Source organism: Pipistrellus hanaki, assembly GCF_964339955.1.
Source record: "Pipistrellus hanaki genome assembly, chromosome: 15".
Classification (NCBI taxonomy): domain Eukaryota; kingdom Metazoa; phylum Chordata; class Mammalia; order Chiroptera; family Vespertilionidae; genus Pipistrellus; species Pipistrellus hanaki.
Genome location: NC_140517.1, coordinates 26864100 through 26891174, shown reverse-complemented (window position 1 = coordinate 26891174; position 27075 = coordinate 26864100). Strand labels below are relative to the sequence as shown.

At 58.7% G+C, this 27075-nt stretch overlaps 1 protein-coding gene across 4 annotated transcripts in view; it reads right to left on the bottom strand.

Moving 5' to 3' along the window:
• Nucleotides 1-9034: 9034 nt before the first annotated feature.
• Nucleotides 9035-27075, bottom strand: part of ZNF469 (zinc finger protein 469) — a 289966-nt gene continuing 271925 nt past the window's right edge. For all 4 annotated transcript variants that reach the window (XM_084905026.1, XM_084905027.1, XM_084905028.1 and 1 more), the window contains 2 exons: nucleotides 26450-26511; nucleotides 9035-22084 (listed from right to left, as the gene is read on the bottom strand). In XM_084905026.1, coding sequence (XP_084761152.1) covers nucleotides 10382-21958 — 11577 coding nt within the window. In that variant the 5' untranslated portion in view covers nucleotides 21959-22084; nucleotides 26450-26511 and the 3' untranslated portion in view covers nucleotides 9035-10381. The remainder of the gene's footprint in view (nucleotides 22085-26449; nucleotides 26512-27075) is intronic.

Genomic DNA, 27075 nt, shown 5'->3' with positions numbered 1-27075 from the left:
CGGCCCCGCCCCCGGCGCCGGGGCCCGCCCAGGCCTGCACAGGGTTGGCCCCGCCCCTCCCTCTGCGCCGCGGCCCCGCCCAGCCCCACAGGCCCCGCCCAGACGCCCGCCCACAGCCCCGTGTAGACCTCAGGCCTCGACTCCTCCTTCGGCCCTGAAGCTTTGTCCTCAGGCCTCTTTGGGGCTCGGCGTCCTATTCCTTCTCTCCCCTCCGCGGCGCGGCAACCGGCGTGCTCCGGGCCTCTCTGGACCCGCCCCTCAGCGCTGGCCCTGCCCCAAAGCCTGCCGGGATCTGGTTTAGCCTCTGGACGCTAAGGCCCCGCCCCGCCTCCGCCCCGGCGGCCTGGCTCCGCCCCGGCCTCCTATGGCCCCGCCCCCTACTCTGTAACACCGCCCCCAGGTTCTCCGTTCTGCGCGCTCCTAAGGCTAGGGGCAAGCTCAATGCCCTGACACCTCACAATTGTCTTGGGTCCGATTTGAGGTGTGGAGCCAGCTCTGGCTGCTGGGGGCTTTCTTCCAAATCTCCGGTGGAGGCGATATCCCCAGGGTCCGCCACCCCAGTGGCCGAGACCCCCAAATGGAAAGCTGGGACATCGGGTCCTCCTCGATCAGACTGACACCTGGCAGGAAATCTTGGAGGTTGCGGAAGCTAGGGGCCTGTCCCTGCCCCTCTCCCAGCAGTTTCGGGTGTCACTCCTTTGGAGCCTCTCCTCTGCGGGGCGGCCTGATGGAGGCCCAGGAAGCCGGCCTCTCAGCCAGTTGAGCGAATCTCTGCGCCCCTCCCGCCTGGGCAATTGGAAAGGAGCGAGGGTCCCAGGGTCAGTACTATCTGTTCCAATCCTGGAAATAGAGATGACCCTCTTGTCCTTTGGGATATGTTTATGGGATCCCAGAGGCCCCCATTTCCAGTGAGCCTTGCTCAAGGTCACACAACATTAGGACTGCCCAACAGGAGCACAATTGTATTCTTATATTTTAATGTTCTTGGCCTGAATTAGATGCCTGGCCCCTCTCCCTCATATTCATAAGAAATAGGGAATTAGTAGGGCCCCAGGGCTACCAGGAAGACTTTTCTAAAGAGCCCCACCCACTTAGTGGCAGATAATCATTATGGCTGTCACATGCCAAGGCTGGCTGAATGCTGAGCCCTCTGCCTGTGAGACCCCCACATCATTCTGACTTCTGTTACCTTTGCCCCCACTCCATGGGAAAGGAGAAGGGTTATCCCTGGAGCCTGCCCTGTCACTACTCTCAGGGGGTCTCTGGGCAGCGGAGTGACAGGCAGGGCAGGAGGCTGATGTCCACCCTGGGACCACTCACTGCCACTGGACAGACAGAAACTCTAAGGCTAGGAGGCCAAGAGACTTGCCCAGGGTCACACAGCTTCCTACCCAGAGCCAGTGGGTATAGCCTTTCTACAGCTGCCTGGTGCTGTACCCCCTCACTGAGGAGCTCAGGGTCCATGGCTGACTGGTTCACTCAGCCCAAGGCTCCCATAGTGTTTGCCAACTGAATGCGGCACCCCACCTATCTGTGCTTCCCGTTGGGCTTTACTACCTTCTCAAAGATGGGGACTTGGGAGTCAGAGGGATTCTTGGAGGAGGTGGCTATGGGTTGTGTCTGGGGCTCTATGCACACCCAGGTTGGTGCTGCTGAAATGGCTGGAGATCTGTTAAGGAGGATCTTGAGGGTCAGCAGAAGGAAGAGCCATAATCCATTAGTGATATCTGTCTAGGGTGCAGGATGAGAAGCTAAGCATCACTTTGGCCACTTCTTTGCCCATAAACTGTGGCCCCAAGAGGAGAAACACATCCAAATCACCCAAAGACTTAGGAGCAGAGGCAGGTGAGAAACAGAACCTGCTGGCCAGAACTAGCTACATCATTTTTGAGGCCCTGTGCAAAATGAAAATGTGGGGGCCCCTTGTTCAAAGATTAAGAATTTCAGGGTGGATAGAGCATCTGCTTGGAGACTGAAAGGACCCAGGTTCGATTCCTGTCAAGGGCATGTAACTTGGTTGTGGGCACATCCCCAGTAAGGGGTGTGCAAGAGGCAGCTGATCAATGTTTCTCTCTCATCAATGTTTCTAACTCTCTACCCCTCTCTTCCTCTCTGTATAAAATCGATAATAAAAAAAAATAAAATATAAAAAAAAATAATTTCAGGGCTGCACTGAAACCGGTTTGGCTCAGTGGATAAAGCGTCGGCCTGTGGACTGAAAGGTCCCAGGTTCGATTCCAGTCAAGGGCATGTACCTTGGTTGCGGGCACATCCCCAGTTGGGGGTGTGCAAGAGGCAGCTGATGGATGTTTCTCTCTCATCAATGTTTCTAACTCTCTATCCTTCTCTCTTCCTCTCTGTGAAAAATCAATAAAATATATTAAAAAAAAAAAAAAAAGAATTTCAGGGCGGCAACAGCAGAGGTTAAACCAAGTGAAGGATCTTCCCAATAACTGGAGACCTCATGTACCTACACAGGGCACAGGCCCATGAAGTGCCACAGCAGCCCAAACCCAGGTGAGAGCTGTTTCTGGAGCACTTTCCTTCTATGCTTTTTCTCTCAACCTGCCCTGCAGGGGCTATCTGTACCCCATTATATAGAGGAGGAAACTGCCTGGCTGGTGATCAGTGGTGATGCCATAGGACCTTGAACACACTACTGTGCCCTCAGAGGAGGTCTGTTGATAATGGAGCTATATTGAGGAAAAAAGAACAAAAAGTGTTGTTGAAAGGAAGGCCTGGGTGAGTCCAGAGTGGGAGAAATCAGGGAAGGCTGTCTGGAGGAGGAGCGGGCGTAGGGCTGCTGAAGGTGTCTCACCTGGCCACCTCCATCCCCATGGGCCGCCCACTGTGAACTCTAATTTCCACCTGTCCCTGTGTGACTGTGAGGAGTGCCAGGATTCACATCCAAAAGTCATTAGTGGAGTAAACAGAATTGCATTCAGTCTCAATGGGGGGCTGTCAACGCTTGCTGTGAAGTTGGGAGGGGCTTTGCATGGAGCAGGGCTGCCTTGGCTAAGGCCTGGCTGTTCCCCTGCTCACTGGATTCCAAGGCTGATAGCAGGCTCCCTGGAGGCCTCCCAGGAGGTTCCAAGGGTGTCTGGTCCCAGGAAAGGCCTGAGCATGGCTCGCTCTGGACGCCCATTCTAGGAGTGATGCCATTGTCCGTCACGAACATTTCTAAGCCCTTTCTTTGGGCTGGTTCATATTCTTTCACGAAATCTTTGTGCATCCCTCTGCTGGTTACAGCCATTAGGGTCACCAGGCAGAAAGTGGCAGAGCTGGGCCTGGACACAGTGCTCAAGGCTCTTGTTGCAGTGATGAAGGCACTAAGGCCCAGGGTGGTCCTCCAGCTCAGAAGTGGCAGTTTCCTGTAACCCCAGGCAGGTTAATTCCAGGGGAGGGTGGCCCATGGCTGGACAGTTGCTATGGGTGGGGGAAAGAGCTAATTGTGGCATCTCCTGCATGCCAGGCCCTGCACTGATTGTTGGGCTATGACCAAGGAAGCCACAGAATGTTCTACAAACTTAAGATGAACATTGAAGAATAAAGAGGATGCTCAAAAAAGAGTCATGGGAGACGAGCATTCTCAGTGTGGGAAGAGTAGGTGCAAAGGCAGGGAGGGCTGAGGGTGGGGTCTCAAATGATTAGGGCCACAGCAGTCTATGGCACAGAGCAGGTCCCCAGGCCAGGCTAGATGAAGGGTCTCCGGACACCAGGCCCACGAAGAGCTTCACTGTCCCTCCACTGTTTGCGACTTCATCTCTTCATAGCTCCCAAATGCCCCCTGGCACATCACCACCACCCCATCGTGCTCCAAGCCTCCCTCAGTCACCACCCTAACCACTGTCCCCACCCCACTGGTCCCCCAGAGCCACTCCTGACCCCGCTGCTGGTGATGACCTCTGCCCTGGCCTGCCCTGCTCTTACCCTCTTTTCTGAACCTCCTTGTACTAAAGTCCAGGTGTCCTGCAGGCTGGGCCTTTGTGAAAGCTGGTCCTGCTGCCACATGCATCCTTCTCTCCCACTGCCTGGCACTTTTCTCCCACTTCCCTTCTTAGGGAAGCCCCTGACTGCTCCCAGACAAGACTCGGCCTTTCCTCTCTGCTCCAGTTGTGGGAACCAGAGGCCTTTCCGCAGCACTCAGTGCTCTGTCATCTAACACTAGCAGACGTGAGAGAAATGTCCTGGGGGGTTCCTCGGTGCCAGGCCCTGTGCTGGGCAGATCAATGCACCATCTGCTTATAATGGCTCTTTGAAAGACTGTTAGAATTTCCATTTGCCAGATGAGTAAACTGAGGCTTAGAGAAGTGAAGTCACTTGCCCAAGGCCACACAGCAGGTACGTGGCAGAGCTGGATTCTCCCTAAGAAATCCACACCCTCTGCTCCAGAATGAACACTGGCTGCTGCGTTGGAGGGAAGGGGGCCCGTCTGTCCCAGGGCCAGGCCTCACTCAGCTCCCCCATCCCCCCCCTCCCCCAGCTCTGCAGGTCAGCCTAAGGCCGCTGGGTAGCTGCATCAGGGGCCCATCCTGACATTCATCAACACTGGCTCTGTGAAGGGTTTAATTAACTTCCTGTTTCAATGGGGGGATAATGAGTTTTAAGCACCATGTGACTCCGTAAGGAGGTCAAAAGGCAGCAAGGATGTCAAAATAAATTAAGTTAGGAATCAGGAGGCTGCCTGCAAAAGATGCAGAGAAGGAGTTGGCCTAAAGACAACTAGATGCTGTCTGGGCCCCCCCAGGCTGGTGGGAGCACGTTGGGGGTTGCTGCCTTGGCTGCCCCCATTGAGGGTGGGTGGCTCTGGCTTGGAGACTGGGCTCAGGCAGTTCTGCCTGCAGTTGTGGATTCCATCTGAGGGGCAGTAGAGAGAGTCGTCCTGGAACCACTTCTCCTGGGCATGGTGGTTCTCTATAGCGCTAGCATCTCTAACAAGCCACCCCCTCTGATATCCTTGGGCTCAAAGGCTGTTGCCTGGAGACCGTCCTAGGTCCTTGGGTATTAGCTAGAGCCACGGTTTCATGCAGCTGCCCAAGTGTGGCCCATTGACCCCATGAGGCAAGGCAGTACCAGGAGCAAGTGTTATCTGGAAGGAAGTATTATCTGCACATTTCCCAACTCTGAGAGCTGGGGTTATGTGGTTATATCACTACAGAGGAAATGCACACTTACCCACAGGAGGACTTTCTTTCTTTCTTTCTTTCTTTCTTTCTTTCTTTCTTTCTTTCTTTCTTTCTTTCTTTCTTTCTTTCTTTCTTTCTTTCTCTCTCTCTCTCTCTCTCTCTCTCTCTCTCTCTCTCTCTCTCTCTTTCTTTCTTTCTTTCTTTCTTTCTTTCTTTCTTTCTCCTTCTTTTCCCCTTTTCCACTCCCTTCCCCTCCCCCCCCCCCCCATCCTGTTCCCTCCTCTCCTCCTCTCCTCCTCTGCTTCCACTCCTTGGCCCTGCTCCCTTCCTTTCTCCCTTGTCCCTTCCTCACTTCTTCCCACCTACAAACATGTATTGAGCTCCTACCCTAGTCATTAAAGGTAAAACTGTGAACACACAGTCTAGCAGCAGGACGCCAATAGCCACAGTTAAGGACTGGGCCCTGGGACACACCAGAAGGTCGAACATGCTATAAAGCAGGGTGGGGGCCTGCCGAGGCACTGGGGGTGCAGTTGCCACCTAAAACAGGAGAGGCTACAGATGGGAGGTGTCATGTGAGTACATACGTGAAGGAAGAGCCAGGTGCATGCTGTGGGGGGTGGAGGGCAGAGGAGTGAGACCCACCAGTCTAGCCACAACACGTAGGCCTAAGAGTCTCTAAGTGTCATGACTGGAAGGGTTTTTGGTAATTGTGCCAATTTAATGAGTGGGAAAACTGAGGTGTTGATGGTGATGAGCCTGAGGTCTGCTGTCTCCCGGCTCAGATGGGTACCTGACTCTATGCCTGTGGCTGAACACACCTGTCTCCCTCCTAGGCCTCAGGCATGGTTCTGGGGGTCTCTCGGCAGGGCAGGCAAAGGTGCAGTTTGTATAGGTGCAGCTAAACCTTGGCCCTTGGGAGGCCCAGTCCTGTCTCCTCTCTGCCTGGGGACTCCGGGGAGGAGACCTGTGGCCTTGAGCTGCAGCCCACAAGGCCATACCAGCCAGTCAGTGAGGTAGGCAGTGTCCTGAGGGAAAGAGGCCTTGGGCGCCCAGGCCCAGAGTGGGCGGAAAGGAGAGATGACCCCGAGGGGCTCAGTGTGGCTGCTTGGGGCCACCATTCCCACAGCAGCAGGACCTCGGGCCTTGTGGTCAGGCTTCTGCGAGAAATGTGCTGCCCACTCACTGGATCAGCGTAGAAACAGGGGTCATGTGGTCTCAGACTGGATTTTCAGAGCCCACACGCAGCACATTCATAGGTGACATAGGGAGGACAAATGAGTCTCCAAGTCCTATCCCCTCATTGGGGGTGCTTCAAGGAATCCTGACCATGGCCACTCCGGAGTGCCAAGGATTTGCCCTTCCCTGGTGGATGTCTGCTTCTCTGAGGCCAGCTCTGTGGGATCCTTTCCACTGGATTCTTCCCACTGTGCGCCATCCACACAGTTTCCCAGGAGACTGGACTCTCTATGGCCTTTGTGGCCCCAGAAGCTGAGGTAAGCCCACTTTAAGTAACATTCCCTAGTCAGTTCCCCTGGGGCGGGTCTGCCTAGCAAAGCTCCCTCTTTAGGGTGTCTGGGGGGATGGAGGCTGGCCTGCCACTCTACCACCAGCTGCTCTTCCTCTGGCTGCCTTGACCACCACCAAAGTCCAGGCAACCCCTGCTCTTTCTCTCTCCCAGCCTCCCCCCTCCACCTGCTCATTTGCTCATAAGCACCATCTTCTTTCCTGCTTGTCTCTGAGCTGGTGGGGCAGAGAGGTTGTTGGGGTCAGGCTTTGGAGCCTATTCGAGGATGCAGTTGAACAATGCAGACATTTATGTTACTTTCTGCTAGCACTCCTCCTGCCTGCCTCAGGGCAGCCAGCCCCTGGAGGAACCCTGCAGGCTTCCTAGATGGTGAACCAGGGCAGAAGCAGCAGCACTGCCTGAGGACATTTGTGTGTGTGTGTGTGTGTGTGTGTGTGTGTGTGTGTGTGTGTGTAGAAACGGGGAGGGGTGGTGGGCTATGCTGTTTTCTCAGCTGCAGGATGGCCAGGCACTTCCTCAGGTCCTCAGGGAGCAGTGGCCCTGCTCCTGCCCAAACCCTCACCCATCCTCATCCAGCCCACTCCATAGCTCAAACAGGCACTTTGGGATGCGCCTGGGGACCTCTCAAGGGTCAGGTCCTCCTAGACACACCCACAATCACTCATGCCTCAGTGTGTCTGGGAAGTCCCATGTTTGCTGGTGTGTGGGGCTGTATGCCGTGCCGGTGTGTGTAAAGCTATGGAAGGGTGCACACATATGTGCAGTAAGCTTGGTTTCTGAACCTGTGGAAGGGGGTGGCGCTATGGCATATGTCTGTTGTGTTTGCATGTGAAAGCGGTAGGTGACTCTAGGTCTAGAGTTCAGCTGCCAGTGGCCTTGGTGCCCAGCCTGCTGAACAAATGCTGCCACCTGCTGGCCAGTTGGGCATGTGCATGCTGGGGGCTCTGGCTGCAGAGGGGGTTACTGCCACAGGAGTGGGGTGTCTTGTTCACACCAGTCCCTGAGCAGACAGGAGCCATGATAGGTTCCCAAATATTGTGAGCATCAGCACCCCAAGGATATGTGACATCACAGAGTGCTCATCCACCCCACAGCATCTGATTGATTGAAATTTGGGCAGAGCCTGGAATGTCTACCATGTTCCCAGGTGATACAGATGCTGCTGGCCCCAGGCCTTGCCAGAGGTATGGTGGGCTAAATGGGGGCACCCAGGAATGTGAGCATCCAGTCGTGCAAACACGTTGGACCTCATGGGTCTCCATGCCGAGTCCCCAGACAGCCTGTCTCAAACATGGCTCACCCCAACACCCCAACTCCACTCGTCCCTCCTTTGTGTGGCAGTCGGGCTCTTCCCATCCCTGATCACCCATCTTGTCAGAGGCCCTGCCACAGAGACTCTCAAAGAGACTGAAGCCCCTACTCCTGACAGAATCTGTTTGGAAATTTCTGAGCGTGGGAGCTGCCTCTGGCTCATTTCCCAGTGCAGACCAGGTGCATAAATGGGAGGTGAATGGCCGGGCCCCTCACTTTCCCTCATGGCTGCCCACCTGGGGCTGGGGGCACACCAATGGGAGAGGCTAAGACTTAGGAAGAGGACCTGGGAAGGGCATTCCCGGTGGAGGGAAATGCACAGGCAAAGGCCTGGAGGGATGAAGGTGAGCCGGGCAGGCAGGGGTGTGTAGCTGGGGCAGGGGTCTATGGGCCTGGGCAGAAGTGATGAGGCCCCAGTTACCATTTCACAGGTGGTATCCCTCTTTCTGAGGAGAGGGCTTGGCGAGGCTCTTCTCCTCTACCCAGCATGTGTTATTTGGGACCTGCTCTGAGCGGTACCCCTCATGCTGCGCCCAGGTGTTTGTCATGGGCAGGACCAGATGGGTACCTGAATCTAGACAGCCTCGCTTGCCCTCCAGGTGCATTTCCCAGACACTGGAGTCCTTGAGGGGGTCTTCAGGTCTTAGTGAGCCCCTCGTGTCTGAGCCTGAGATGGGGGAGGGTCTCCTGATTTTAACCCTCATGCCGCCTCTGCTGCCTTCCTGTGTCCCCTAAACTGAGCTGAGTTAATGATTTCCTATCTTTCCTGCACTGAAAGCTTCAGAAACAAAGTGAGGCTGCTCTATGGCATTATCGGCACGTGTTACCGATCCTGGAGGGGCTGGTGGGACCGCTTTGCTGCTTGGGGGAGACTCTACAGGGCCAGATGGCCCTGGTATCAGGACAACAGTGGCAGCGGAAGCTGACACTCCATGAGTCAGGTGTGGGCCCAGATGGCAGGCAGGGCGGGGCTGGTGGGAGGACCGACGCCACACGGCAGAGGCTTTCTGTGAGAATAGTGGGAATGTATTTGACAGGATGAGTTTGCGGTGATTTGCAGAGCGCAGCCTCAGAGCTCCCCATGTTTTATTTATTAGCACTAAAGAGGCGTTCTGAGGGGCACACAACACCTTCTAGAAAGGAGATTTGGGCCTGATTTGGTCTCTTTCAAAATACCAAAATAAAAACTTTTGACATGCACATTGTACCCAAGGTAAAAATGAAAAAAAAAAAAAAAACAGAAAAAAAAAACAAACAGAAGGAAACAAACTGAACCGCAGACACCAAGAACAGAAGGAAGTCTCTCCCACACTCCTACTCGCTTTGAAGACACGATTCTGTGAAAAGGACGTGCATATCGAGCCCTGGGTCACATTCAGTGCATGAGATGCCAGCAGCGCCACACCCGGCCCTGAGTGTCCCAGCCAGCTTCTCTGACTGCAACCAACCCTGAGGCTGGAGCCTGCTGGCCGGGGAGCCAGTGAAAGACTTCTTGGGGCGGCTGGTGCTTGTGGGCCTTCCATGCAGCCCCCTTCTCACTTCTCCAGTCTGTCTCCCCCCCCAATCCACCCAGGTAAGACAAATCAAGGAAGCCTGTATTCACATTACAATATGAAAATAGCACCAGAAACATCAGAGCTACATTGCTGATACTTGCCAGCTGAGAGCTCTGTGTAGGAGGAAAGCTCTAGAAAGGCAACCACAGAGGCTGGGGTGTGTGTGTGGGATGGGGAGGAAGAACTGGTGGGAGCTGGCTGTTGAGCAGCTTCCTCCCAGTCCCAATGGGAACCTGGTCCTCAGGGGTCAAGGTGCACTGGAAACCAGTGCTTTTGTCTGTGGTATGGATAGTGGCCATCACGACCATGTGCTTGGGGAGCCAGATAGCTCACAAACCACTAGGTGGAGAGGACCCCCCCCCGCCACCACCACCATTTGATTTGTAAGGCCACTTTGGAATTGCAGCAACAGCAGCAAGACCAAGAGAGGTCCTGCTGTGATCTGACCGTAGTTGCCTCAACTTGCTTCTCTACTAGATGACATGGAGGGGAGGACCCTGTCCAGGCCTTCAAAGGAGGGAGCATAAGGGATGCAAGGCGTGAGCTGCTCTTTCTTCAAGTTCTTGGTACTGAAAAAACAGCTGCGTGGCCTCAAAGAGCCTGCTGCTGGCCAGCCCCTCGCCCCAACCTTCTAGGTTGAAGGGTTTTGCTGTCCATCAACCCCAGGCCCTACTCCAAGCATGAGAGTCTCAGCTCTAACACTGGAGTCTGAGCATTTGCATGGTAAGTCAGGTGGATTAAGATGTGGCCACCAGTCAAACTATCTCTGAGTACTGAAGCTTGCCAGTGTAGACAGGAGTCCCATATTCACTGGGTTCACCCCCCAGCCCTTCTCCCATGCACTCTCTCACTCCTATAAATTACTCAGAGGGATCCTTTTTTAGAGGGATCTTGAAGCTGGTTAGTCTCTGTCCGAAGAGCTGGCTGAGGAGGTCGTTCTGGGATTCAGCAGTCCAGCAGGCTCGGCGATGGGCATGTTCAGCACCTCGGACAGCTCTGCCCCTCTTGGGGGTCCTGTGCAGGGGTCTCGCCTGGGGAAAGGCTTTGCCTAGTCCGTCTCTGCTGCGTCTGAAGTCCCGGTGTGTGTGGCTGGGCTCCCCCCTCTGCTGCTCTGAGGGCTGAGGCAGTGTAACGCTGCTCTGGCCGCCGGGCCTGGGCTTGGCAGGGAGCACACGGCTGGGAGTAGCCTGCTTCCTGGGAGCCCGGCGGGGTTTGTCAGACACTGAAGGGGCCCTTCCCAAGCTCCCCATACTTTCACTCTTGTTTGGATCCAGGGCCCGGCCCTTTCTCTTCTTCTCTTTGCCCTCCTTGTCCTCCCTGGGGACCAGGCTCCCTTGGGGCCCCTGGTCACCACCTTCCCTTGGGGCCTTGGAGTAGCCCTTGGCTGGGGCTCGAGTGGGGGGCTTGTCTGGGGCAGGGCTCTGGGCTGGGCCGTTGGGTTTGGATGGGGTAGTGGCTGTTTCGCTCTGGAGCTGCCCACTGGCTGGCTGAGGCTGGCTGCCACCTGCTGTCTTGCTGCTGTGCTGTGGGCCTCCATTGCCCTGGGAGCTGGGGCCTGGCTTGGGTTTGAGGGCAGTGGCCTTCTGCCTGTCCTCAGTGCCACGGGCTGGCTCTCCTGGTTTTGGGCTGGCCATGGCCTTCTTTGGTTGCACCGGGCACTTGGGGGCTTTGCTGAGGAGAGACAGAGTTGGCCTGTCCTTTGAGTGCTTGGTGGCGCTCCCCTTGTGGGAGGGGACTCCCTTCTCCCCCTGAGACACCATGTAGCACGTGGACACCTGCTTCTCCTTCCGGAGCATGGAGGAGGCTTCTGGGTTATTGTCAGGAGCACATTTGCCAGGGGCACTTGGGGTCCTGCCTTTCCCTGAGATTAGGCTCTCTGAGGCTTGGCCCCTGGCCCCTGGATGGGGTAGAAATCCCTCCAGAGGGAGAGCCTGCTGGAGAAGAGGCCCAGGGATGCCTGGGGAAGCCTCAGCTGTGGGGCTCTCCAGGGCTTGGTCTGGCTTGTGGACATCTTTGCCATCAGCTGAGACTGCTGGGAAAGAAGACAGGGCTGGGAGAATAAACTCTTGGGAGTCAAAGGGCAGATTGTTGCTCTTGGCCAGGTGGCCCTCAAGATCCATGGACCTCTCTGGGCTCCTGGGCTGACCTTGGGTGCCACCAGGAGCTGCCTCTAGGCAGGGCTGGAGCAGGGCTGGCATGGATGCCTCGCTCAGGGTGGGGCTGCTGCCCAGAGACAGAGAGCTGTCCACAACAAGCCCAGGGGCGCTGCTGGGCGTGGCCACTCTGCGCCGTTTACTAGGTAGCGAGCCCTCCCGGGCCCTCTGCCCAGAGGCGCCTGGCCTCCGCACCCCGCGGAATCTGAAGGGCTGCTGCCCCCTCCTCAGGTGTTTGTCCATGTGTCGGTCAAACTGCTCTTTCTTGATGAACGTGTAGTTGCAAGAGCTGCAGATGAAGGACCTCTTGCTGATGTGGGTGACGTTGGCACAGAGCTCACAGTCATACAGTGGGGTGTGTTGCAGCTCCAGCTCCTCCCTCACCCCGTGCTCCATGGCGAGGTGCGCACGAAGATCGCAGGGCTCAGGGTAGACCCTCGGGCACTGGGGGCACAGGAAGACGCGCTGCGGGCTGTGCACCGCAAGGTGGCGCTGCAGCTTGAAAGGCTTGGGGAACCGCTTGCCGCAGTGGTGGCAGTCTCGGGAGGGGTCCTTGCAGTCCTGATGCATTGGGATGGTGTGGGGTAGGGGCTCTCGGTCGGGGCAGGGTGCAGGGGACAAGCTGGGGCATGTCTTGGTGGAGCCAGGGAGAGGGGCAGAACTGCTGGGCAGAGCTGGGTTTGCACAGGTTGATGGACTGCTTTTGGCTGAGGTGCTGTCTGGCATCAAAGTGCCATCCTGGTTAGAGTTTTTGGTACGAGCTTTGGATTTTGCCCTCTCCCTCTCTGCAGGGTTCCTATTTGTCTGGCCAGCTGAGCACTTGCCCCTGTGGGGTTTGGATGCCTGCCCCATCATGCTGTTCAGGAAGTGTGTGACCGTGCCGTCCCCCTCCCAGCGTCCAGATGGGTCTCCCAGGGACCTCCGTGCTGGCCCCTTTCGGGCAAATCGTAGGGCATGTTCCCGCAGATGCTCGTTGTACATCCAGACATCAGCCACTTCCCGCAGGCACATGCCGCAGGCCCACAGCCCCGCCCGGCCCTGCACATGCTTCTCCTGCAGGTGCTCCCTCAGCTGCTCTCGAGAACCGAACCTGCGCTCCACACACATGTAGCAGGTGGGGGGCGGCGAGGGGCTGTGGGCCAGCTTATGGAGGTCCAGCTCTCCCAGGCCATGAAAGCGCTGGAAGCACACCCTGCACTTGTAGGGTGTCCCCTTGGCCCTGGCATTCCCGTCTCTGACTGGGGCCCTTCTGGCCTTGGCCCCCTCCTCTGTCCTTTTGCTCTGTGACCCCTGGGAGGTGACTGTGGCCTTGAAGTCTAAGAAGCTCATGTTGGAGAGAGCCACAGGGTCTTCGCAGGGTCCCAGAAAGCATATATCTTGCATCTCAAAGCTGAGCCTCTCTAGAGCTACGGCATCCCCCGGGAGCCCGCAGTTGTAGTGTTCCAGCTCCAGGTTGGGAGGCTCAGGGCTCATGTCCCCAAGAGAAAAGGCGGTCTCATCAGCGGAGGCCGGCAGCTCCAGGCCTCGCCAAGCCGCTGGGACCATGTGCAGCTCAGGGATGTTCTCCGACGGGTGGTCCTTGGCATTGCAGGAGGGTTCCTGCTTGGCACAGTCTGCCTCTGGGCCAGGCTCCAGGGCCCATAGGCTGGGTCCAGGGGCCCAGGGGTCAATGCCAGGCATCTTGCTGCTCAGGAAGCCCTCCAGGAGGAAGGACTCAGGTAGGCCCATGGTCTCGTCACTCCATGGGTCCTCGAGGGTCAGGCAGAGGGAGCCTGAGTCACTGAGATCTGTGGGCATGTGGGCAGAGGGCAGAGTTTCACTGCCCTGGAACTCCCAGGGCTCTGGCAGTGGCAGAGGCTTTGGCTTTTTACAGCGCTTCCCATAGACTCGGGGGTTCTTCTTCCGAGTTAAGTGGTTGCCCAGAGGGAAGAGCTGGGAAAAGGAGGCATCATCATCAAACAAGCTCAGAGGGTCCCCAAGACCCCGGCCGGGGGCTTCAGGAGTGACACCTTCATGCTCCTGGACACTGCAGGGGTCCAAAGGGCCTGGGAGGCAACTGCTGATGGTGTCACCTGCTTCAGAACCACAAGTCTCCGGGGAGCCTGAGGGTCCCCAGGGGGGCTTGTGCTCTTCAGCTTGCCCTGACTCAGTCTCGGTTACACTGCTGAGCCCTGCAGGTGTACCCCCAGCTGCCCCTGACAGTTCTCTGCAGACATCCGATGTCCTGGTCTCTCTGGGTCCCCAGGAACCCCTTGCCAAGGCTGCCTTCTGCTCCCTCGTCTCTTCTGCAGGAGGCACCTGCTCCATTCTCCCTGGAGGTGCCATCAACTTCCCAGGTGACTTCTGTGCGGACGTCCCCTCCAGTTCTGTGGCCAGGAGGAGAGGCAGCTGTGTGACCTCAGTCTCCTGCTCTGCTTCCTGTGAGAGGCAGTGGCTCAGAGGGGGTGGGTAATTGACAGTTGCAGTTGATGGATTCCAGTGGCTTCTATCTGAAATCACATCTGGAGAGACTGGAGGACCGTGCTCCTCCCGGAACCTTCTCGCTCTCGGCTTTCTCGGTTTCTTATTTGATTTCCCCTCTGGCTCGCGGGGGATGTCCATGGGCGCTCTGCCCCGCCTCTTGCCTCCTCTTCCCTCTGCCCGTTTGGGACAGGGGCCATCCCTCTGCTGCAAGTCCCGTTTCCTGGGCTCTGCAGGCCTTGAGCCCACTCCCGGCTTGACCAGGTCTGGGGTGTGTGGTTCCCGGCTGGGGGGACAGACTGGTGTTCTCACAATGCTGGCCCCACTCCTGAGCCCCTTGGACACCTTGGGAGCCGGGACATCCTCAGGAGCCATGGAGCCCTGGACCGGAGGTGACCCAGCAGTGAGGCTGGGGCTGCTCAGCCTGTGCCTCAGTTTCTCCTTCCCAGGTGCTCTGCAGCTTTTTTTCCCAGGGGGGCGGTTCATCTGGGCTGCAGGCTCCCCAGGTTGGGGAGCAGCCGGGGCTGGGGGGCTTGGCTGGGAGGTGACTGCCTGTAGCTTGTGCTTCCGGGCTCTGTGGCGGCTTAGGCCTGGTCCGGATCGGAAGGTGGCTGAGCAGACCTCGCAGGTCACAGGCCACCCGCTGTGGTCTCGATTCTTCCAGCAGCTGCTCTCAGTAGACACGGGGCTGTTTTTAAAGCCACCAGCCTTCTGTTTGGGGTCCTGGGGACATAGAGGGTCCCCCTGGGGCACCTGCTGGGGGACGTTTCTGAGGCTCTGCGGGGAGTTGGGCCTGGAGTTGCTGGCTGTGCTGCTCAGAGACGTGGCTCTGTCCTGCTGGAGACCTTCACCAGGGCAGGCGACTGTTGGGCTAGCTACTGAAGCCTTGGAAATGCCAGGGCACCCAGCCCCAGGTATCTTAAGGTCCTCCTCGCCCTGGGTGCTGGCCCCGGCCTCACCTTCCTGGCAGGCACGAGGCTCTGGCCCTGCCGTCCTCTGGGAGGAAGCATCAGCGGGCACAGTGGTGATGCTCTGGCCGTCCCTGTGTCTTGGGTGTTCTGAGGGGGGGCCCTCGGGCGTCCTGCCTGAGCTGTTGTGGGGTAGTGATCCCCTGCAGTGGGGGTCTGGCCACTCAGCCCTGGGGCCTCTGACTGCTCCCATGTCATCTGTGGCAGGAATGCCGGGTAGGGCTGCAGCCTGGAGGGTCACTCTTGGGGATATGGCCCTCAATGGGGGAGAAGGGACGTCATAGGCAGAAGATTCTCTCAGCCCCTCTTTCCTAGAACCCTCTAGGGATCCTGACATGTGGCCTTCAGGGTGGTCCCCCTCGTGGGGGGAAATGAAGGCATTGCTGAGACCGGGCTGGCCTGCAGAAGCGTCTTCCAGTGGGCTCCGTTCCCCTAGGAGAGAGTGGCAAACCAGGCTTTCCTCGAGGCAACAAGGGCTTGTCCTCAAAGATGAAGAGGTGGCCAGGGACTCTCCAGCCCTAGCATCTGTGGGAGCTGGGGTGCAGTCAGCCCCTTTTAGAGCTGTACCGGCAGAGGAATAGGCTGGCAGGTGCTTCATGCTGGTAGGGTCCCCGAGCGATGGCGACACTGGGAGCAGCCCCCTCAGCTCACCTGAGGGCACTGTGGGCGGGTCTTCCTGGAGCAGGTGCTCCAGGCTGCAGGGGACAGGGGTGGCTGCAGAAATGGGTAAGGGGGCACAGCTGGCCAGGTCTCTCATGGGGAGCTCTGGGCTCTCGTCAGTGAGTAGCAGGTGTTTCTTAAGGCCTGGACTGGCCGCCTCTGGAGTCCAGTCCTCAGGCCCATTTTGGGCATGGTTTGCTGTCAAGGCCGGGACTAAAGATTCCACATCAGAGGAGCAGGGGCTGGGAGTGGACTCTGCTGCATTTTGAAGTCCCACATTCGGTCTGCTTCCCTGGACCTGCCCCCCTAGCTGGTCTGCAGCCCCAGCGGGGCTGGCCCGGGTAGTTTCAGGATCGGCATTAACTGTGGCGAGGTTGTCTGGGCTCCCCAGGCTCCCGCAGTTCTCTGGTTGCAGCTGGCTGGCTTCTCCCGGGTCTTTGAGCTTCTCAGCCTGGCCGAGTGAGCCCAGATGGTCACCTGCCTCAGGCCTCAGCTGACATCCGGCCATTTCGGAGATAGCTGTCATCTGCACACCCCCATCAGAACCCTGACCAGGGCTGTGGGCCACATCCCCACACTCCATGATGTCCCCTTCCACATCTGAAGGGTTGCTCTGGTGAGGGCTCTGGGTGTTGGCAAGCTGGGGCCCTGGTAAGTTCTGGTCATCATCTTCATTCTCAGCTGCTCTGGCCACCAGGAGCTGGAGCTGACATAGGGGGCTTTCGGCTGGCTCCTGGGGCCTCATGCCTAGACTGATGTCAGGCATGCAGCCAGGACTTGGGGAGGCCCCTGCTGGCACAGCCTTCTTGTTACCCTCAGAGCCAGGGCTCCCCGCTGCAGGGTGGAGGGGACCTGTTTCTTCTGTCTCATCTGCACTGCTTAGAGAATGTCCCTCGAGGACCTCACTGTGCCTGGTACCAGAAGGTGGGGTGGCACCCAGATGCAGAACTGCAGCACCCTGAAATGCCAAGTCAGGTGCCAAATGGGCAGCAGGACTGCTGAGCCCCTCCAGCTCAGGGTCCTCTTGGCTGGGCCCCCGCACCTTGCAGGGAAGGAGCAGCAGTTCGTCTTCGTTGTGATGGATTCTGGTGGACTTGTTATTTTTGAAAAATAAAGGCTCATGGTTTGGGCTGCTCTTCACTAACTTCCCTCCGTCCGACGGGGGTTTGAGTGGCTCTTCCGGGTCCAGACAGGCTTCTGGGCAGCCCCTGCAGCCCTCTTCTGCCTCAGGGAGCCCTCTGCTGGAGACTCTGGTGTTCTGCACTGGCTGGAAACTGAGGCCAGCCCCAGTGGGGCTGAAAGAAGCTCCAGAAACCTGGTCTTCGTGGGAGGCAGGGGGAGGGACTGCTTCTCGCAGGTGAAACGAGGGCCACTCCTCCTGGGGGCTCCCGAGGGTCCCCTCTGTGGTGGCCATGGCTGTTTCTGCCCCTTCTGGGTGTGGACTCAACTCCCCAAGATCAGTGAGGTCAGCTGTGGAGAATGAGTCCTTTTGGGGTGAAGCAGCCTCATGGATGGGCAGCGGGGTGCCTGTGCCAGAGCGCATTCTGCCTGTGGGCTGAGCTCCACCCGGCTCTCCTGGGGCCTCATGCACATTTTTACTTTGCAGCTGACTTTCTAATTCGGTAACCAACCTTTTGATCTCTAATTCATCCTCAGACAGGCTGCTCATAAAAGTGATGCTACACTCGTTAATCTTGCACGGCAAAGGGGGAGGGGTGGCGGCTTTTGTCCTTTCAGGAGGACACTTCGTACTGAACTCCTTTGCTCCTGAGAGGTCAGGAGAATGATCCAGGTGGCTGGATAGCATTGAGGAGACTTCCTCCAGCAGAGACCAGCCCTTCTCAGGCAGAAATGAGGGGTATGGTGGGTCCAGCTGGGGTTTCCTTGGGGGTGGATCAATGCATGTAGGCGGTGATTGTGCGTCCCCATTTTCGGATAGGCTGCTGTAGATCGGTGGGTCAAAGTCGTCCATGGGCAGCCCCGAGAGGAGGGGCGTGGACTCCAAGGTCAGTGGTGATTCCGCTTTGCCTGGGTCCGTGTCCACTGTGTAGGGGGGATTCCCGGGACGTTTTGGCTGGAGGGAACTGGAGTCCACACCCTCCTGGCACAGGTGCATGCTACTGGCTGCAGGAGTGTCTGGATCCAAGGGCTCGGAGTACAAGTCTTTGGGGAGACAGCCAGCCAGGTCTTTGGGTCCAAGGAGCAACTTTCTGGGGGGACTGCTGTAGGGCTGGGGCTCTGCTTTGGCAGCTGAAACCAGGGAGTCTCTGTTAAAAAGAGCAGAGTCACACCCAAGATCAGGGGTCTTTAAGAACAGGGTGCTGGGCTCGGGGTAGGCAGCCGTGGTGTTAGTGATGGGGACCAGCAATTCTCCTGGCAGGCAGGCAGGGAGGTCCTCTTTGTCATGAGAGATGGGGGGTTCTGTGCACGGGGGGACACCCAGCTGACTGCCTGCGCCTGGCACTGCTGAGCTCCCGTGGGGCACCGTGGTGTCCTCCCTGCGTGGTTGTGGTTGCTCAGGGGTTGGAGGACAGGGACTTCCTTCCACACAGCTGGACGGAGGAGAGCCCGAAGCGCCTCTGAGAAGCGTTGTGGTGTCAGGAGGAACATCTTCTTGAGGGAAGTCCAGCAATGGATGGTTTTCTTCTGGGGTCTTGGTGCTGGTGGGAATCTGCAGGAGATACTCGGGGTCTCTCTCCTTGGGGCTGTCTATGGTCTCAGGGCTCTCGCTGGGGCCTAGGCAAGGCCCGCCTGGCTTTGTGGTTTCCGGCCTCACGACCTTCCTGGATTTCTGCTGCTTTCGCTCTTCTCGAGGACCCAGGCTTAAGTCCATTTCCTTCCTCTTCTCACCTCGGCGCCACCGCCGGCGGCCGTGGCGAGGCCGGCCTCTGAGGCGGGAGCCCCGTGGCTGCACGTTGTCCTCTTCCTCGGACTCTGAAGCATAGTCATATTCCTGCAGCCTGCCGTCCGGGGCGCTGGGTGCGGCCCCCTCGGTTGACAGGGAGAAGCAGCTGCCCTGGCCTTGCTGTGCCTGCTGCTTGTGCAGCTGATTCTTCTGCTGCACGATCTTGTGGATGAGCTCCTTGCTCCAGGTGCCACCCCAGGCCTTCCTCCTCCTGGAGTCCTTCCGCAGGGACAGTCGGAGGCGCTTAGAGCTCCTGGTCTCCACCGGGAGGAGCCTTCCACAGGGATCTGTGTGGCTCTTGAGGGCTCGGGTCCTGAGGTCCCAGGAGCGGTGTGGGGCTGGCTCAGCCCTGTTTCCCTTCCTCCTGGGCCTCAGACAGGAGGCTCTGGTGCCCCTGCCCGACCTCTTGGCAGTGTTGGCTGTGCCCAGTTCTCCCTGGGAAAACTTAAACCGCTTCCCTCTCCTCTGCTGGCTGGCCAGGCTGGCCCCATTTGCCTCCGCAGGCACTGGGCCCAGGGATCGCGTTTTGGGCCGGCTGCAGGCTGTGTAGCCCCCATCCGCAGGGCAGGGGGCCTGGGACTCCGTGGCTGGGAGCGGGGGGTGGGCTTTGTTCTCTGGCGTGGCTCCACCCACCCTGGTCTTGGGGGGCAGCCCAGCACTGATACCTCTGGGGCCAGAAGGTTCTTCATCAGCGAAGACGTCGATGAAACTGCTGTCGATCTCGGGGTTGTCTGACTGGTATTCCAGGCCGTTGAGTGCCTCGGTGATGAGGCTGTCCAGCTTGGCATCGTCCTCCAGGTCCAGGTCCGCAGCGGAGAGTGGGAAAGGGGCAGTGGTCAGGCTGGGCAAGAACGTTGTCCTCAGGGGGTCATCTTTGCCATCCACCCGAAGGTCTCCCCCTAGCAGGAAGGGGACCGTCTTAGCGTGGCTAAGAAGGCTGGGGTTCCCGGGGGCCTGTGCTTTGGGGGCAGCCAGCACAGAGGGGGCAGCGGGAGGCCTGGGGATCTCTGCAGGCTGCTGGCGGCTGTCCTTGGTCCTGGCCAAGAGTAGGCTGCAGAACTGCCGGTGCTCCAGGAAGGTGGCCAGGCTGCTGTAGTTCCGGTCACACTGCTTGCAAGTGAGCAGCACGTCCAGCTGGTCCAGGCTGGCGCTGCTGAGGTGGAAGTGGTGGGCAGAGTAGGGGGGCGGCTCCCGGGGGAAGCCCTCCAGCCGCCCACTGCCCACCTCGGGGACCGCACTGGGGAAGGGGACCTCCTCCAGGCATTTGAAGGTCCCCTCAGCCCCAAGCACCTCTGTGGGGAAAGGGAAGGTCTTGACTGGCTCTGGCTGGTAGTGGATGGGGAGGGCATGTGAGGGGTCAGGGGATGGGAAGGGGCTGCTGTTCTCCTGGGGGTGACTGGGGGGGTGGAAGAAGGCAGAGGGCCCTAGTGGGCCGGGGAGTTGGCTCTCCTCCGAGCTGGGGTTGGCTGGGCTGCTGGACAGCGGTGACAGTGATGAGCAGGTGCTGCTGCCGGCTGTGTTGGTGGCAGGTGAGGGCAGTGGGGACTCACTGGGAGAGGCTCCCACCAGCCTGGGTGGGGGCAGGCTGGGGGTCCCTTGGGGTGAGACCTGGGGCTGGGTTACCCCAAAGAACAGGGGCTGGGCTCCAGGGTCCTGCAGTCCATTGTAGGTGAACAGCCCTGGGGAGCTGCTGCTGTGCTGGCCGGGGCTGTTTCTCAGCACCAGCTTCTCCCCAGGTCCAGGTGTCTTGCTGGCAGCACCCAGGGCTACCTGGCAGCCCCCCTGCCACTCAGGGGTCCCTGGGGAAAAAGGCACCCGGTTCAGCATCTCTACTTGATGGGGGCTGGGCCTGGTGGCCGGCAGCACCTGGGGCCAAGGCAGCGGGGGGCTCTGGGGAAGGCCAAACCTCTGTCCAGAGCTGGGCTGGCCTTCAAAGAACACACCCCTGGTGGTGACTGGGGGGCCCAGAGGAGGAGTGGGGTAAGGGGCTCTGGTGGGATCCCACAGCTGGGGCAGCCTGGTGGGTGGGGGCCCAGGGTTGGCCAGCTCTGTGTCCAGAGAACCAGGACTGGCGCCCACCCCACTGGCTCCCGGGCTTCCATAAGCCTGCCCTGGAAAGTGTCTCTGGGGCAGAGAGTTTGGGGGTCCCCTGGGGCTCCCCAGTCCATTTTGGGCTGAAGGTGATCTCTCAGGGAGGGCTGTGGTCAGGCTCTTGTGCAAACTGTCTGGGAAGGTGACCGTGCTCTCTGAGAAGGGGCTGGGGACCGGGCGAGCAGCACCAGTTGTGGGGAGAGCACGGCCGAGGTCACTGGTGGGGTCAAGGTGCCCGGGCTGGCTGGAGAAGCAGGACGGGGGTGGGGGAGCAGACTGGGTGGGCAGGGGGTAGGCCACGCCTGTGCCCACTGCCTCCTCCTGCCATTCTCCCCGAGGCTGGTGGAAGGCAAACACCAGGGCCCTCTCAGAGTACTCAGGCCCCGCCGTGTCCTCGGGGAAGGGCTTTGGGCCAGCCCCAGGCAGTGCTGGGAAGGGGAGTTGGAAGGAGGCCACCCTGGGGCTGCCGCCTTTGGGGAAGGGCTCCGGTTCTGGGGGAAGGACCCTGAAACTAGCACCTGGGAAGTTGCTTTCAGCAGCGGGAAGCCAGGCATCGGCCCCACTGGCCTGGAATTCTGAATAGGAGGCTGGCCTGCAGGGACTGGCGTCACTGCTCTGGGGGGCCCTAAGCGGTGGGGGCCCCGGGGTGGCACTCGGTGAGGTATAACTGGTGGAGGTAAAGCTGGAGGGTGTCTCCTGGAAGCACCTTTGGAAGTTGAGCTCTTCTGGGGCAGGAGGGGCCTCTGCTTCTGGGGGCCGGGGGCCCTCCCGCTGTGGGCCCTCAGGGGTCTCATCCAGAGCGGGTCTGGCCCTAGAGCCCGAAACGCTCAGCGTATAGAGCTGCTGGGGGCTGCTGTCTGCCCTGCCTGTGTGCCCTGTGGGAGCCTGTATGTGGCTCCTCCCCAGGGGGGCCCGGGGGCTACCGCCCTTCCTGGGGGGGCTGCTTAGGGGCTGGGCTCTCTGGAGGGTGGCCTTGGGCTCCACCTCCCTAGCCGGCCCAGGCTGGGTATCAGGGGGCTCCATGGCCTGGGTCCCGCTGCCCGGCTCCCTCCTGGCCTTGGGGGTCCTGCTGGCCAGGGCACTGTCCTCGCCGAGGGGCTGGGGGGCTGTGCCGCTGGCCATGCCGCTGGCTGTCTGGCAGGATTGCAGGCCTCTGGTCATGGCTGGGGGTGGTGCTCCGCGGGGCTGCTCTCCAGGCATGGCCCCTCCGTCTGGTCGCTAGGAGGATGCGGTGGTCCGAGGGGGTCCGTGGGGAGAGGGCTGCGTGGCCATCCTTGCCCCTTGGGGTTCCCTGGAGAAACCTGCTCTCATGGTCCTGGGTGGAGCCTGAAAGGGAAAGACAGAAGTGAGGAGGGAGCTGTGGAGGCTCCGGGCTCCCACGGAAGCTGTGACAGGCTGGCAGCAGAAGCAGCGGGCACCAAAGCCCCCATCTTTAGAGGAAGGGCTCAGCTCCAATGCCATTTTGAGAGACAAGAGGAGAAAAGCCTTCCTGCCAGACTGAGCAAGGGGGTCAGGGTGGGGGGAGGAGAAAGGGAAAAAGGGAGAGCGCTCAGAAGACCCCCGGCCACCTCAGAGTAGTCCTCTGTGGCTCTGGCTGGCCTGTGAGTCAAAGGCCCTAGACCTACAGGGGCCGTGGCAGGGATAAAGAGCACCTGGTGGCCATCTGTGTGACCTGAGTGACAGCCCAGGTGGGGTCAAGGGACAATCCACGCAGGACAGAGGGGACACCTTCACTGGCTGAGAGGAGGGGCCTCACACCAGAAGCGGAGTTGGGAAATAAGGGGTGAGACTACGCACACCTGAGTCTGGCTTGAGGCTCGCACCTGGTCCTGTGATGGTCTTAGGGCTGTTGCACACAGGAAAGCCTCAAGCCACTCGCCCTAGGGACCCACTGGCCAGCTCCTTGGGTGGGGTCTGCATCTGTATTTCTAGGCAGCGCCAGGCACTGCTGGTGCTTCCTCCCAGGGATCATAGCCTGATTTGGGGCACAAGCATCCCTGTCTCTCCTGGGTGGGGATGGTTCCAGTACTGTCCTTCCCCCTCTGGACAGCCCCATGGATCCTTCTTGATCCCAGCAGCCTGCGTGCCCCTTCCCTCCTAAGCAGAGGTCTTGCCCCCTCTTCTGGGCCCCACTGCCTGGGGCCAGCCCTTCCATCCCCTTGGAGCAAGGGCTTGTGGGTGAAGTTTGTTGAATGAATGAATGAATGAATGAATGATAGCAGTAACCTCAGCATGAGCTCCTTCTGAACATTTGGCTGGGGGCCAGAAGCTCAGTCACTTCTCCTGGAATTCTGAATAGGAGGCTGGCCTGCAGGGACTGGCGTCACTGCTCTGGGGGGCCCTAAGGGGTGGGGGCCCCGGGGTGGCACTCAGTGACTGAGCAGTGACGCCAGTCCCTGCAGGCCAGCCTCCTATTCAGAATTCCAGGAGAAGTCCTCACGGTGGCTCTGGAGGTCAGAACCCTTAGAGCTACGGAGAGGTGAGGAACTCACACGTGGCCTCACAGCTAGTGGAAGGCACTGGGGTCCCAGGAAGGGCCTCCCCCAGCCTTGCCACACGTGGTCTGGACACCAGATTGGGGCCAGGCTGTGCCCCGTGTGGAGAAAGCAGCAGCCTGGCCCCTCATGAAGCTCCTGCACGAGAGACGGCAAAGCCTATGAGATGCCACCCTCCCTTCTGGACTTTGAACTGCCCAGTGCAAGTCCTGGCTAAACCACTGACCTGCTGTGGGACCTGAGCCTGGAAAATGGGGATCCCAGGAGAGCCCCCTGATGGCTGTTGTGAAATGACACGGGCCACTGTGTCCAAACTGTATATTAGGTCCCTTGCGAATCATCTGCTGTGTGTGTGGTTTTCTGACTATCCTTGTTTCTGTCTGAGCCTGGGGCCCCCAAACTAGGGAGTCTGTGGTTTCTTCTCTGCCTCATCCCCACAGCATGGAGTCTGGCGCACAGTAGGCACTCAAGATTGAGGAAAGGTCAGTTTCCACACCCTTGAGTAGGGATGGTAACAGTGCCACTCTCATTGGATTGTTCTAAGGCTCAACATTCTTGTGACCTGCCATGGCCCGGCATGCAGGGGCACTCCCTTCCCATGCCTTAGTGCAGCGTTTTTCAACCGCTGTTCCGCGGCACACTGGTGTGCCGCGAGATGTTGCCTGGTGTGCCGTAGGTGCAGACAAGACAAGAATTTTATAATTTTTCACTATTTTGTTTACTTAATATTTCATAATAAAGTAATTATAAAATACTTTCTTTGTGTTTATTTGATTCCTATTCAAGAGAATTACTTTATATATAGTCAATATAGGCACAGAGTTAAATTTTTTAACATTTTCTAATGGTGGTGTGCCTCGTGATTTTTTTCATGAAACAAGTGTGCCTTTGCCCAAAAAAGGTTGAAAAACACTGCCTTAGTGTCCCCATCTGTGCACAGATGGGTTGTGGAATTCCTTCTCCTGGGACGCTGCTGGAAGCCAGATGGGAGCCTGGTCTGTGGGCCCTCCAGGCTGCAGCTACACCTGGGCTATCCTGAGCAGGCGTTTAAAGGGGAGCAGAAGTCTCTGACCCCACGGCCCCACCTGCCCTCAGAAACACCTGCAGCTTCCAGGGAGCTCCGAGCTCTGGCCAGAAAGCTCCCCATTGGGGCTGACGGCATAGGTCACATTACTAAGATCCGGCTGTCCCTGTGGGAGGGTTTCAATCTGTCTGGCTGCTGGCAGCCTTGGCCACATGGCTCCATTCGATCCAGAGCCATGCTACTGGCTGTGAGCTGCACTGACTCATGCTACTTCTGAGCAGAGACTTTTAGAGCAGAGATCTGGAAGCATGCCTTGCTGCTTTTTCGAGGACTGAGGTCACAAGCTGTGGCCGCCTGGTCACTGGTGGGGCACTGTCCATCTCTGGGCTCCTGTTCCCATCAGCCAAGGGCGAGGGGGTCAGACCAGGCTATCCCCAAGGGTCCTTTTGTTTCCAGCAACTAGAACTGGCTTTTCTTGGCTGGAAGGCCAGTCACTAGGGCTAACCCCTCGTTCATGCATTCACACTCACAAGAGCGCTTCTGGACATCTGCCCCAGGCCCAGTGCTCAGGGGAGATAGACTATAGCTTTGGGGCTCAGAGCTCCTGTGGGGCCCACAGAGGCTGGGCATGGGGGTCAGGGAGTGGCATTTATTGAGTACCTACTGTATGCTAGATAGAACTTAACTTGGAGTCTAGGAACATCAGAGGAGGGGACTCCTGCCTGGCTGCAATCAGAGGAGACTTCCTGGAGGAGGTGGCATCAGCTTTGGCCACGTGGATGGAGAAGGCATTCGGGGTGGGCACTGTGAGCATGGGCAGGTGCAGGGCTGCTTGGGAAAACTGGGAGGAAGAGCTCTGTGCCGAGGAAGGACCTGTGTGGGGCTGGGCCAGTTTCTGAAGACACTGAGGTCTTTACAGGGTGGGCAAGTGGGACCCACGTGAGCGGGTATCAGGCTGCACCAGCGGCTTGGGGAGGTGGCCTGCCTTTCCATGTACTCTGACCCAGGCCAGGAAGTCTCCCGGGGGCCCCCTTTGCCACTGGCTGCAGGTACACACCACAGGGAAAGCTCTTTAACCTCACGCAGCGCCGTGACCCAGCAAAAGTTGGGCCAAGAGCTGGCTCTGAACCAGCAGGAGGGGCTCTGGCCTGTGGGACCTCCCATCTTGAACTCCTCAGACAGCCTGTGGGGGCAGGCCCCAGGCCCCAGGCCGACTTCCAGGCCTCCAATTGCATGGCAGTGAAGTCCGTGGGTTCAGGCGTGGCTTCTGACCTCTGAGGGCCTCTGACCTTGCAGGGCCTCCTTCACCTGCCCCCGAACAGGCTGCTGCTGGGACACGGGTACAGAGGATGGGGAGAGCCTGGGGCTCCCCACAGCTTCCAGAGCTTTTTAGGGGGCAGCAGGTGAGGCCAGAGCATCATTAGACACAGCCCCACAGGCCCAGGCTCCAGGCAGCCTCTGAGAGGGTAGGTGGGGATCCTGCTTCTGATTCCCCGACAGTGCCAGCTGCACATGCCAGGCACTCCCCCCCCCCCGCCCCCTCCCTCCAGGCTCCATCAGCCTCAGCTTTTCCGCTGTGACCTGGGAACAACACTGGAGCCTATCTCAAAGGCGGTGGCAAGGGAGCAATCAGTGAATAACCTCTTCATAGAGCATTTAGCAGAGAGGGTGGTGCAGACCAATGTATTGTCCCTGTTAGTCCTGTAACTGCTAAGTCTTGTCACTCCTCTGACCCCGATTCGCTCACCAGCACAAAGGCCATGTGGCGAGGAGACTACAGGAAAGAGGCGGTGGGGAGGGCTGAGTGGGGTCTGAAAACAGGAAGAAGTTGCTAATTTGTTGGTTTGAAACAGCTGTGCTCCAGCCTGCCCTCAGGAAAGGAGGGGTCTGATCAGAGGAGGCCGGCCCCTGGAGAACTTAGCTGACAGGAGCTGCTGCCGCCCTCAACAGTCTCACCCCAGCTCAGCGCTGCGGTTAGAAGCCACGAAGCGGCTCCTGACAGCTGGCTCGGGGAGAAGGTCTCTCAGGGAGGCAGCTGGCAGCCCCAATTACCGCCTGAGTGGGGAGACGGAAGGAGACGGGCCGGTGGGGCGGGTGGGGAGCCTGGGCCGAGGGCATCTCCGGCCGGGTGGAGACTGCCAGCCTCCAGGCCAGCTGTCCTCTTCCACATACCTCGCGAGTGGGGCCCTCAGCTGGGTTGCCGCACAGCTTCCTGAGGAATGAGGACTTCTTGGCTGCAGAGAAAATGGAAACTGTGTCAGAATCCATGTGGTGCTTGGCTGGGGGCCAAGAGACCCGGGAGAAGTCGGGAGCGGTTCCCAGGTGAGGCCCGCCACCCCAACACCATGCAGAGCCAGGGGCCTTAGGGTGCCAGGAAACTGTCAAGGAGAGATGGTGAGCTCAGGAGGCCAGTAGGCAGCTCAGCCTGGCCCTGCAGGGTTAGGGGTCAGCTGGCTGCCTTTGCCCCAGGTTTGTTGACTGTTGTCCATTTCTTTTCGTTAAGTTCTTATGGCTCCCGAACTTGAGACAGTGTTCAAAGGTCGCCAGTGCGAAGTCTCACTCTGTGCCCTGGCCTCTGGCCCTCTTTCCTGTCCTGCAGTGTAAGCACCTGGGAACTTCGTGGGTTTCCTTCCAGTTTCTTGATGTAAATATCAGCAGATCCCATTTCCCCTTTCTTCAACAAAAGATAGCCTACTGCACTCACGATTCCACTGTATTTGCATTTAACAATGCACCTTGGAGATAATTCCACAGCACGCCACAGATTCCTGTCTGTCTGTCTGTCTCTGTACCTACAG